Consider the following 13,481-nt stretch of genomic DNA (forward strand, 5'->3'; position numbering starts at 1 on the left):
AGCCCCTGAATGTATCCCACGTCTATCCCAGAGTAGTCGTGTTTCTGTAGGAGGTAACTGCTCTTCCTTAGAGTTCCACTGTTACCCCCAGCAGGCATGTTTAACTGAGTCACCTTTGTTAAGAACTGTTTAGACCTGTGTTTTGAGCTGGGGAGCGTAGCTCAGTTTAGAATATTGCTTGCTATAGTGGTGATACACACCTTTAATCTCAATACTCAGGAGGCAAAGGCAGGCAGATCTCTTGAGTTCAAAGCCAGTCTGGCCTACAGAGTGAATTCCAGCATAGCCAGATCTATACAGAGAAACCCATCAAAGAAGAAGAAGAAAAGAAAGAACATTGCTTGGTACTCGCTAGGCTTTAAATTTGATCTCTGCTGCTTGTTTTATCAGCTACTAAGACAGTGTGGGTACTTCTCTTATGACTGTAGAAGTTGCTCGTGTATTTATGTTAAACTTTACCTATGTATTAGGTGACTTTATTTACTTGAAGCCATTTATTTTAGGTCATTTCATTTGTATGGCCTGTATTTGTATATTTGTATACCACTTCTGCGCAGTATCTGAAGAGTCCAGAAGAGGGTGTCTGATCCCTTTACCTGAGTTATAGATAATTGTGAACTGCCGTGTGGTGCTTGGAATCAAATTCAGGTCTTCTGGTAGGGCAGACAGTGCTCTTAACTGCCAAGTCAATTCAGAGCTCTTGTTCAGATATGGTTTGTATGATTTTAGTAATCCGAACCATTATGTGTTCTTAATATTTCATTTTATATACAACCAGCTTTTATGATTCCTGGCCAATATAATATAGTTTGATTTTTCCTTCATATTTATATAAAATTTTCTCTTAAAGAAACTGCTATATTTACTCCATTTATTTAATTCTTTTGGTATTGATAATTGATTGAGACAGTGTCTCATGTGGCACGGGCTGGCCTTGAAATTGCTATGTAGTGTAAGGATGAACTTACTTTCTGATCCTCCTGCCCTCACCTACCGAGTTCTGGGATTGCAGTTGTTTGCCTCTATGCTTGGCTCCATGCCTGCTCTTTACTCTTGGTTTTTTATTGTGCTGGGAATTGAACTCAGGATCTAACTCCTACTAGGCAAGTGCCCTATCATTAAACTATATCCCTAGCCCTCTGCTGTGGCTGCTGCTTTTTTTTTTTTTTTTAATTCTGAAGTTTCAATATGTATCATTTTTAATTATCTTCTTCTTGGTTATGACTCTTTGGAATCTGAGTTGGTGTGCTTCTCCAGTTTTGAGTGATTAATAGTTATTGTCTTCTTTCTAGATACCATCTCTGCACTGTGCATTTTCTGCCGTTAGCAGAGCACATAGGCATCATTTCCCCTTGTCTCTTGACTTCATTTCTATTCTTTTGATTGTGTTTGCTTCTTTGTAGATTATTTCTTCTTGCTCCTCAGTTTCCAGACTGTTTCACTGTCTTTTGTTTGCTATTAGCTGCACTGAGTTCTTTGTTACTGCTCCACCCCCTTGCCTCTGCCTCAATCTCCAGGATCTTGCTACGTGCTAAGTGAGTGCCCTACTGTGAACTCTTTCTAGCCTGAGTCCTGCTACTGCTTTTAAAAACAAAAACAAAACCTCTTTGCTGTTTACTTTTTTCAAGCTTTATTTATTCATTCTTTATTTTAAAGATTTAAAATTTTAATGTGTGACTGTTTGCCTGTGTGTATGTGTATGTATGTGAACCGTGTGTGTATCTTGTGGCCATATCAGAAGATGATGTCATAACCCCTTGGCATGAGGTTATGGATGGTATAGGTGCTGGGAACTGGACCAGGTCCTCTACAAGAGCATAATATGCTCTTAACTGCTGAGCCATCTCCAGTCCCCTTTATTGTGATTCTAGGTGTCAAACCACAGGTCTTGCTCAGCAAGTATTTTACCACTGATCTCTTATTTTTCTAAGTCTTGTACACATGACTTTATAGTCTGTACCTGATAATTCTGGCATCTGAAGTTTTTATTGGTTTGTTTCTGCTCTTCCTTTTTTCTTAGTTTTTTTTTTTTTTGTGGTTTTAGTTAACTGTACACTATTTGCTAATGATGTATAACTTGAAAAATTACTTTTGACTGAAGATGTTTGTTCTTTGAGGGAGAATTTTTGTTTCTTAGTTCCTAGAGAGTTTAGCTTTCTGATGCAACCTCATCATACTTAAGGACCATGTTTGTTTGTTTGGTTTATTTTGGTTGTTTCTGCTGTGAAAACTGGTTTGGATTGTCCTAACACTTTCTAAGCCTAGTTCCTACATTGCCAAGGCAACTTCCTTGAATCCCTGAGGATAGAAGAAAGGTCCCTCTTAGTTTACCCTTCCCTAAGAACTGCTATGCTGGAGGCCCAGGTTGAAATGGAAAGTGTTTCCTGTTGAGCTCTCTGCTTGGGTGGCTTTGGCTCATCATGGCGCCATAAATGAGTTTGATGGTTTTTTTTATTTATCATATGCTCTTAGGTTTTGTCCTAGCAGATCATGTTATATGTCTATCAAATCTTTGATGTTTGTATGTTCTTTAAAGATGTTCATCCCACCCTTTGAAAAATTGCTGTTTCGATAAAAAGTCTTAACTGTGCTGGCCTAACTGGCCTGGAACTTGTGGATTAAAGGCATGCATCCAGCCATGTTTGTCCATCTGCAATGTCTAGGAATTGAAGGACTTAACTATATGCCTGGCCTGTGTCATGTCTTTAAATTTGCTTTCTGAGGAAAGGTTTATTCAGACATCCTAACCTACCTTTGTTCTGAGAATGTTTAAAGGTTTTAGACCTTAATGGATAATTATTGAATATAGTCAACTTTTGACTAATGAGCTTGTTGTGATGAATGCTTGCCACAGTGTTATAGAGCATAAACTCAAGCCGCTATGTTTGGTAGGGTAAGAGTGATGATACTGAGGAGGACTAGTTACTTACAGATTGGGAAACTAAATTCATTTGTCAGTAGCATTTGATAAATTTATCTTACTTTTACTTTCTATAATGAGTAGTTAAGTAGCCAGGCATTGTGGTAGACAGCTGTAATCCCAGCACTTGTGAAGTTGAAGATAGAGAGTCATATGTTTGAGGTTAATCTGTGCTAAATAGCCAGACCCTGTTGTAAAAATTAAAGGACTACAGAGATGGTGCAGCATTTATGAGCACTTGTTTCCAGCACCCACACAGTGGCTCATAATCATCCATAACCTGTAACTCAGGGGATCCAACAAGCTTGCATATACTGCACATACATGCCTGCAAGTAAAATATTCATACAAATAAAATTAATTATTTTAAAGTAAGATAAAATTAGATGTAGGTTAAAATACATACTATGACTTAGAAGTTTTTTCTGATAAACAGATTAAAAAGTCCCCACAAAGCAGCCATTTCTACAGTGGGCCCTTAGTTCAGTGGGGACTGAGACAGGAAGTTCAAGGCCCACCTTGGCTGTAGAGCACGTTGAGAACCAGTGCATGCCTTCAGTGAGACTCTGTCTCAGAGAAAACAGAAATGATCTGGGGAAAGCCAGGTGTGGTAGTGCACACCTTTAAACACCAGTATTCAGAGGCAGGCAGATGCAGACAGATCTGAGCTGGAGGCAGCCTGGTTACAGAGTGAATTCTGTGACAGCCAGAGATACACAGTGAGTCATTACTCCCACCCCTATCCCCACCCCCAAAGAACTGGGGATATAGCTAAGCACATGCAGGGCAATCATCAGCCCTACCCTGGGTCTCCAAAGGCAGTTGACATGCAGTTGACAAATGTTTTTAGACTCTTCAGGTTATATACATGTGTGTGTGTACTAGTTTGTGCTAGTCTTCCTTATTTCAATGATATTAATGTATTCAGTGTCCTATATTTATATTTTATAAGTAGCGTTGTCATTGTAATTAATGTCTTTTTTGTATATATTTCATTGTTTTGTTTTGTTTTTTGAGACAGGGTCTCTCTGTAGCTTTGGCTCTCCTGGAACTCACTCTGTAGACTAGGCTGACCTTGAACTCAGAGATCCACCTGCCTCTCCTAGGCACTGGATCAAAGGTGTGAGCCATCACTACCCAGATGTCTCAGCCAATAAAGGTTAGGCTCACATCCAAAAAAAATTTCTGTATAAGTCCTAAGTCAAAAAGTGTATTTATTTACAAAAGATCACTCCAAGCCAGGCATTGGTGATGGCACTCCTGTAATCCTAGCACTTGGGAGCTGAAATGTAGGTAGATCTCTGTGAGTTTGAGGCCAACTTGGTCATCAACTTGTCCTTCAGTTTTAGGACATCCAGGACTACACAGAGAGACCCTGTCATTGTGTAGTTATATAGAGAGGATATATGTAGATATACATTATATAAATAATAAATAGTGTTATGTAAATTTCTAGACAATTGCGAGCAGCTAGTTTCTCTTGGCATATCCAGCCAATACTGAATTTTGTCTTACAATTTTTCTACTGAGAAAAATACTTTGATTTAACTTTGATTTCTTCTCTAGGGATATTAAACATCTCTTCATATGTTGAATGGCCTTTTCAATTTAGCTTGGAGGACATTTTAAGTGTCATATATGCTGTATTTATGTTTACAGATTTGTGATATGTTTATGTTGACTTTTTTCATTCAACTTTATAAGCATCTTATTATTTTATACATTTTTAATGTCACTATGATTCAAAAACACACATGCATGTTACATTCCCAGGTGACCACTAAGTTATAACAGCATTTGCTTATTTTCTTGTATAATTTTTTTTTTCCTGAGACAGGGTTTTACTGTCTAGCTCTGACTGTCCTTGCTTTGAACTCACTTTGAACTTACATCAGACTGGCCTCAAACTCATGATCTGCCTGCCTCTGCCTCCCAAGCGCTGGGATTAAAAGTAAGTGCCACCACCACCCGGCTTCTTGTTATAATTTTTATATGTGTGCTTGTCTTTTTTCCCTGTATAACTTCAGAAGTAAGTGTGTTCATCTTAAAAATACATTCCCTTTACTATGAAATATTATTTAGTCAGAAATTTTGTAGCCATATTTGAGACAATTATCACCCATGTAACTCAAAGCTGACCAAACTCAGTGGCCCTCACCTCATCCTCAAGTTTTGGAATTACAGGAATGTCATTCTGAAAGGAGTTTTGTAGTATGTTTTGATATCTAGTAAGATTTTCCTAATGCTCTTTTTTGGGGGAAGAGAGGTTCAAGACAGAGTTTGTCTGTGTAGCCTTGTCTGTCCTGGACTCCTGTAAACCAGGCTGGCTTTGAACTCATAACAGAGACCCACCTGCGTGGGATTTAGCACAAGTGCTAAGATTAAAGATGCATGCACACCACCACTGCCCGGCTTCCTAATATTCTCTGTTAAACATTGTGATTTTTCATGTAATCCCCAACTATAATCTAAAAACCAGTGAGAATTTATCCTTCCCCTCCAAGGCCTAGAGTAAGATAAGTAAAAACTCTATTGGCTTTAGAGAAATTTGGAATTTGTGTATTGTGAATTCAGAATAGGATATTACCATTTGGGTTGTCTTTCTGTTTGTTGCTGGCTGGCTGGCTGGCTGGCTTGCATGTTTGTTTTGACAGGATCCCCACATATCCTGGCTGTTCTGGAACTCACTTTGTAGACCAGAGTGGTCATGACCTCACAGAGATCTACCTGCCTCTCCCTCCCTGTCCAGTGTAAATTGTCTTTTACGTTCATCTGTGAAGCTGTTTGGTTTTCTTTACATGTATTTTCATAGTCATTATTTTACATGTTTTTTGTTGTTTTGTTATTTTCAACTATTAATTTGCTGATGGTAACTGTTGGTGTTGCCTATACTTACCTTGTACTTGTGTATTTACTGAAGGTTTTTTGGCTAATTTGCTTGGTTTCCTTTGTGAATGTTTACGTCATCCAAAAGGGATACTTTTAAATATTTCCCAGTGTTTATATCACATTTTCTAAATTTTCTTTATGCCATATGTTACCTTTGGCCTATTCAACTGTAATGAAGGGTCTCTGCTATAGTACTCTTAATAATATTTTTAGTGACTTTGAGAAAATACTCACTTAGGTATTAAAATGGGATACTCCTAGGGCTTTTTTTTTTTTTTTTTTTTTGAGTTATCTGATAATATACAAGCTGATTGATTTCTATTTTTTTTTTTTTTCCTTTTTTTCGGAGCTGGGGACTGAACCCAGGGCCTTGCACTTGCTAGGCAAGTGCTCTACCACTGAGGTAAATCCCCAACCCCAGCTGATTGATTTCTATGATCCAAAGAGAAGAGTCATAATTTTTTCTACCATTAGGGTAATGAATTATTTTAGGAAATTTGCTAATTTTAACCGTCCTTGCATTTCTAGAATAAAGTACACATGCTTGTCACATGCGGTCCTTTACTGTCCTTGCTGTGCTTGCATTTAGAGTTTTGTGGGTGTGAGGTGTGAGAGTAGAATTCAGAGTGCAATAAGCCCTTGTCTACATAGCTGCACAGCAGTTAGTTTAATTTTTTGTTTACTTAGAGAAATAACGTTTCATTTGTCAAGATCGAGACGTTTATGAAGGTGACTTATTGAGCAGTACAAAGTAATCTGCACATTGGGAGTTTGTACAATTGAATCATTAGAATGTCTCTTATATACTCCGAGTGAGGTGTGCACTCAGGTTTGAAGATAGTGGCCGTGTGGTTGCGCTCTGTTTTCAGAGATGTTTTGTAAACCATACCTGTTCTAGCCTGTTGCATGCTTGTATTTTCAGATTATCTTTTCTCACATCAGTTGTGTGTTTCTTTAATGTTTTCCAGCGTCGAGTAGAACAGCCTCTCTATGGTTTAGATGGCAGTACTGCAAAGGAGGCCTCAGAAGAGCAGTCTGCCCTGCCAACCCTCATGTCAGTGATGTTAGCAAAACCTCGACTTGACACAGAGCAGTTAGCGCCAAGGGGAGCTGGCCTCTGCTTCACTTTCGTCTCTGTAAGTAGAAGACCACGTACTTATTCTGAATTTCTCATTTTAATAGGATGTGTTCTGTTCTCTCATTATTTAAAAATATTTTCAATTTAAAAATTTTTTAATTTACTTTGAAAATTACATGTATATGAGTGTGCCTGTGGGCATGCACACGTGTGAGCGAGCACCTACAGAATCCAAAATCCAGTTGTTAGATCCCTTGGAGCTTGAGTTACAGGTGGTTGTAAGCCATCCAACATGTGTGCTGAGAACTAAGCTTCAGTTCCGTAAGAGCAGCACAGCTCTTAACCTACTGAGCCATCTCAGCGTTTTCTATTTATTACTTTTTTTTTAAGATTTATTTATTTATTATATATGAGTACACTGTCACTGTCCTCAGACACACACCAGAAGAGGGCATCTGATCCCATTACAGATGATTGTGAGCCACCATGTGCTTGCTGGGAATTGAACTCAGGACCTCTGGAAGAGCAGTCAGTGCTCTTAACCGCTGAACCATCTCTCCAGCCCCATTTCTTCTTAAAGATATGGTACTTCACTCAGTCCCCATGGTTGAATCCCTCAAGACAGGTTGCTCTGCCAAAGTCTTGAGTATACACAGGAAGGAAAATGTGATCTCTTTACAAAAGTAAAGAAAATAGAGATTCCATTTCAGACAAAATTTCATCTAGCTGAATATCACTAAATTCTACCTAATATTTATGCAAACTAATCCTTGAGTAGGGTAATTTTATTCTTTCTGTGGGTAGGCATTATGGAGAGGGCATTTCCCTGTGTATGAGGGCTGTCCACTCCCCTGCCTTCTCACTCTTGAGTATTGTAGGTGGCTTTTTTTTTTTTTTTTTTTTTTTTTTTTGGGTTCTTTTTTTCGGAGCTGGGGACCGAACCCAGGGCCTTGTGCTTCCTAGGTAAGCGCTCTACCACTGAGCTAAATCCCCAGTCCTGTAGGTGGCTTTTTAAAAGGAATGTTCTATTTGCTTATTTCAACTCTTCTTCCTTAAGGGTTTAAAAAAAATACTTATTTTATATATGTGAGTACACTGAGCTGTCTTCAGACAAACCAGAAAAGGACATCTGATCCCATTACAGATGGTTGTGAGCCACCATGTAATTGCTGGGAATTGAACTCAGAACCTCTGGAAGGGCAGTCAGTGCTTTTAACCAGTGAGGCATCTCTCCAGCGCAATTAAGAATTTTTTAATTTATGCAGTGTGCTGGTGACTCTGGGAATCAGAAGGGGGTATCACATTCCCTGGACCTGGACTTAGGTAATTGTGAGCCCACCTGGAGTTGTATTGGAGAATTGAATTCAAGTACTCTGAAGAGTACCAAGTGTACTTCACTGCTTAGCCTTCTGTCCAGCCCGCCTTTCACTCTCTGTCTTTGAGGAGTCTATATTCAGATTGAGGGTTCAGCTTAGTTGATAGAGTGCTTGCCCAGCATCCATGATGCCCAGATTCAGTTCCCAGGACCACATAGAACGGGGCATAGTGGTACCATACATGCTTGTAGTCACAGTGCGAGAGAGGTGGATGTAAGAGAATCAAAAGTTGAAGGTTATCTATCACTGAGTATAGAAAGCTTGAGGCCAGCCTAAGCTACATGAGAACTCTATCGTTACAAAGGGAGGGGGGTGTCAAATGATGTAAAATATTGACTCCATGTAATTTGCCATAATTTTTCTCAGTTTCTGTGGTTTTTGCCAAGGGAGATATGATATACAAGTTGCTCTATTGTTGTTCCATTTTTTTTTTAAGGTCCCCATCCCCCATTCTCTTTGAGATGGACTCTCATATGACATCCTAGGCGGGTCTGAAACTCATTGTATAGCCCTGACTGACCTCAAACTTGAGGCAATCCTGCTTTAGCCTTTTGAGTGCTGGAGTTACAGGCATGTGCCACCTGTGGCCTATCTAGCGAGAACACCCATCTATCCAAAAAGAAGTTAACACCAATCCTCTTAGTTCACCTCTTAGTCATTTTCTATAGTTAGACTCCCTGGCTCTATGTTCTGTGGAGTGTACCATAAATCCTTAACCCACACTATCTGGAAAGGCAGTGAAAGTATTGGATATTTAAAAAAATTTTGAAGTCTATGAGTGTTTTGCCTGCATGTATGTGTGTACCATGTCCCTGCTTGGTGCTCACCGGGCCAGAACTAAGTGTTACAGATGGGTGTGAGTTCCTTGATGTGGATGCTGAGTCCAACCTGTGCCCTGAAAGAGCAGCCAGGGAACATTATTGAGCCATCTCTGCAGCTCCAAATTGGCTATCTTAAAGAAAGGAAATAAAAATAAGAGAAGAATTAGCTGGGTTAGAGATCATGAACTATTTGAAATACTTCCTGAAAGCTTGGTTGGAAGTTCAAGGAGGGGAGCAACCATTAAGAATGATCCTCTCAGACTGAGGAAGGAGGTCCTCCTCAACCGATGTTGCTTTGGGGATAATACGTGCCATGTGGACACGGAAGAAAGGACACTGGCCTAGCCGGCCAGAGCAGTCACATAAAGCCTGGCCGCCATCTGACTGATGGATACCTCAGTCATATCTCCCTCATATTAGGTAGGAATACTTTCTTAGCACCATTGTAGCTTTGCCTCAAGAACAGAAAAATACTTAAACAGTTATTTTTTAGAGGTGCTTAATTACACAGAGAATGAAAACCCTTGCTGTGAAAATGCAGGCACCAGGGGTTGGGGATTTAGCTCAGTGATAGAGCGCTTGCCTAGCAAGCACAAGGCCCTGGGTTCGGTCCCCAGCTCCGGAAAAAAAAAAAAAGAAAAAAAAAAAGAAGAAAAAAAGAAAGAGAATGCAGGCACCCTGTTGTATTACCTCTTATCCCACCTATCTTTCATAGATTTTTTTTTCTTAGAGACAAGGTTTCTCTGTGTAGCCCTGGCTGTCCTGGAACTCATTATGTAGACTAGGGTGGCCTCGAACTCACTGCCTGCCTCTTCCCCCCAGTGCTGGAGCTAAAGGCGTGGGCTACCATTCACTTCCTGGCTCCTCATTAGATCTTCATTGTAGATCTGACTTTCATAGGCAAAGCCATTTGTTCTTCTTATACATGGGTTGTTTGTTCATGTATGAATGCACATATGAAGGCCAGAGGTTGGCACTAGGGTATCTCTACACTTTTGACTTTAGTGGAATTTATCAGTTGAGTAGACTGACTAGTTAACCAGTGAGCTCCAGGGATTTGCCTGTCTTTCTTTACCCATCTTTTACTGTTCGGATTATAAATGCAAATGTGCAGGCGGGGCTGTAGTAGTGTATGTCTTTAATTCCAGTGCTTGGGAGGCAGAGGCAGGTGGATCTCTGTGAGTTTGAGGCCAGCCTGATCTATAGAGTAATTTCCAGGACAGCCAGGGACACACAAAGTCATGCCCATCCTTTCATGTGAGTGCTGGGGATCCAAACTTGAAACTCAAATTCTGTGGTTCTGTGGCAAGCACTTTACCTGCTAATTCATTTCTCCAGCCTACTTTTCATCTTTGTCGTATGAATTGCCTCCGATTCCAGAGGATGCTTCATTTATTCTATATATTTTTATTGTGTATCCACTGTATGGTGGGCATATAGTTAAAAACATAGAATTTTGATCAGCCTTCCTGCTGTTCCCTAATGTAAACCAAAGGGTATGGGTCTCTGGATATGGGATGACTATGTTGGAAGGGCTACCTACTCAGTCCTATCAGTGCTTTTAGGCTGTTGGGCCTAGCTAGGTTATCCTTGTGCTTCAGAGAGTACCCAGAGATCATGTTGGAAGAAATATTTCAAACATAAAAAACCCCAGAGCCAGGTGCTTTGATATACTTCTCTTGTCTTTGCTTCTTAGTAATATATAAAAAATTTTAAAAAAGCAAATGTGAAAGAGTTAACTTTAATATACTGTAAGTATTGTAAATCAGCAAAGATAGGCAGGGAACAGAAGGGCAAAAGTAGCTTTATGGGAAAGAAAAAGTCAAATGCCTAATAACTCTAAACCTAGATCATAAAGAACCATAGTATTAGAAAATAACTTTTTTTGTTGTTTTTGCTTTTGTATTTTGAGACACAGTCTGTCTCTGTATATTCCGCATTGTCCTGGAACTCACTCTGTAGACCAGGATGGCCTTGAACACAGAGATCCATCCTTCTGCCTCTGCATCCCGAGAGCTGGAATTAGAGGCATGCACAACCATACTTGGCTAAGAAGATGACTTTTAATTTAACAAAGATAAGAATTTTTATGTTGGGCTGAAGACATGGTTTAGTAGGTTAAGGATACATGCTATTATTACAGAGACATGGTTTAGTAGGTTAAGGATACACACTATTATTACAGAGACATGGTTTAGTAGGTTAAGGATACACACTATTATTACAGAGACATGGTTTAGTAGGTTAAGGATACATACTATTATTACAGAGACATGGTTTAGTAGGTTAAGGATACACACTATTATTACAGAGACATGGTTTAGTAGGTTAAGGATACATACTATTATTACAGAGACATGGTTTAGTAGGTTAAGGATACACACTGTTATTACAGGGAGCCTGGTTTTGATTCCAGCACCACGTGGCAGCTCAGCCCTCTGTAAATATAGTTCCAAGAGATCCAATGCCCTCTAGTGGCCACAGAGGGCACCAGGCACATGTGTGGTACACAGATATACATACACATATTATACTCATACATAAACAGTAAAATTAATAAATCTTTACAAAATAGATATTTGATATTTGCTACTTAGATTTTAGTTTAAAGAGATTCACAGCTATGTATTGACTAGAAATTAATTGGTGCAATTATTTGGAGAAATTGGTAATGTACTTGTGTTAAGTGTATATATATTTGGGGTACAAGTTCTATTCATACAAGATTACAAAGATATATATTGTGAGGGGTTGTTTTTTTGTTTGTAGATTTATTTAGTTTATGTGTATGAGTGTTGTACTTGCATACATGTGTTTGCCCCACATGTGTCTGGTACCGTCGGAGGTTAGGAGAAGATGTCAGTTTTCCCGGAACTGAAGTTATAGGTGGCTGTGAGCCACTTTGTCGGTGCTGGAAACCAAATCCAGGTCCTTTGCAAAAGTACCAAATGCTTTTAACTGCTGAACCAGCTCTTGTTTGTAATTACAAAAGTCTGAAAGCAGTTTTTCTTGACTGCGTTCCTAAGTGTGTGGCTTCCACAGTGTTAAATCTAGAGATCCGTGGTCAGAGCTCATCCGCACAGTTTGTTAGCCAGCAGACCCTTAGCTCAGCCTCTGTTACCGCGTTTCCTCACTTCTGTGTCTATGCACCAGAACGTTGTAGAACCCAGGCTAAAGATTCTTTTATCTACTTCCATTTTCCATTTTGTTCACCTAGTTTGTCATTCAAACCTATCACTTGTATGCAAGAGACTTTGAAGACTCTGTCTATAGTCAGATCTCTCTGCCCTGAATTCCAGATCCGTATAGTCAGTCGCCTCCAGTCAGCATCACCTTTTTTCTTTTTCTGATCAAGTGTATCAGATTTCAAAGTGTCTGATCATTCTAACTCCCCACTCACTTCTACAGTTTTACATATCTCAGTATTGTCTGTTCTTCCTCTATTTTGGCCTAAAGAAAACATTCTTTTTTTTTTTTAAAGATTTATTTATTTATTATATATGAGTACACTGTAGGTGTTTTCAGACACATCAGATCCCATTACAGATGGTTGTGAGCCACCATGTGGTTGCTGGGATTTCAGTGCTCTTAACCACTGAGCCATCTCTCCAGCCCAAGAAAACATTCTTATCTCTTTGTATTTTACTCCACACCCAGAGCAGTAAATCTTAATAATTTTACCTTCAAAATGTGCCCTGAATTCCTCCACTTCTTAATTCTGTTAACTACTGCCACTATAGCTGGAATCTTTATCCCCTCTTGAGATTTCAGTCTAACTGCACTCCTTGTCTCTCTCTTTGTTCTTTTAGTTTTCTCAGTAGCACCCAGTGGTACCGAAACCCAAGTCTATATGTGCCTTCTCTGTTTCAAAAGTCCTTAAAAATGGCCCTGTGTGGCTTGTTCCTGCCCCCATCTCTTGCTGCTCTGCTTTTCTTACCAAGTCACATTCAGACTGACTACTTTGTTTTTCAGATACTACCAGCTTTGTTCTTAGTTAAAGCCTTTGCACTTTTGAGGGTGAAGGTTTTAAAACAGTCTTGGATATTCCAGGTTAGCATTAAACTTATATAGCCAAGGCTAACCTTGAATTCCTGTTCCTCCTGCCTCCACCTCCTAAGTGCTAGAGTTAAAGTCTATCCTCCATACCTAGCTTATACTTGCTCTTGCCTTAGCGTTCTCCCCAAAGATGTTGGTCTGCCCACTGTTCCTCTGTTCTGTTTCAATGAACTCTACTAGAGAAGCCCAGCTTGAGCACATTATAGAATAAGTCTCACTGCTTTCCTTTCCCCTAACTAGCTCCTAGGCCCTGCTCTGTTGACTCATATCACTAGCTTAGCTGCAATATAATGTACTGTGCCTGACTCCTTACTCTCTTCAGTGCCAGCTGCCAGGTCACA

The 13,481-nt window shown here is 39.6% G+C and overlaps 1 protein-coding gene across 19 annotated transcripts in view; it reads left to right on the forward strand.

Moving 5' to 3' along the window:
- Positions 1-13,481, forward strand: part of Tlk2 (tousled-like kinase 2) — a 99,805-nt gene that overhangs the window by 37,300 nt on the left and 49,024 nt on the right. For all 19 annotated transcript variants that reach the window (XM_006247574.5, XM_039086139.2, XM_039086133.2 and 16 more), the window contains one exon: positions 6,778-6,945. In XM_006247574.5, the coding sequence (XP_006247636.1) occupies positions 6,778-6,945 (168 nt within the window). The remainder of the gene's footprint in view (positions 1-6,777; positions 6,946-13,481) is intronic.

Source organism: Rattus norvegicus, chromosome 10 (genome assembly GCF_036323735.1).
Source record: "Rattus norvegicus strain BN/NHsdMcwi chromosome 10, GRCr8, whole genome shotgun sequence".
NCBI classification, from domain to species: Eukaryota; Metazoa; Chordata; class Mammalia; order Rodentia; family Muridae; genus Rattus; species Rattus norvegicus.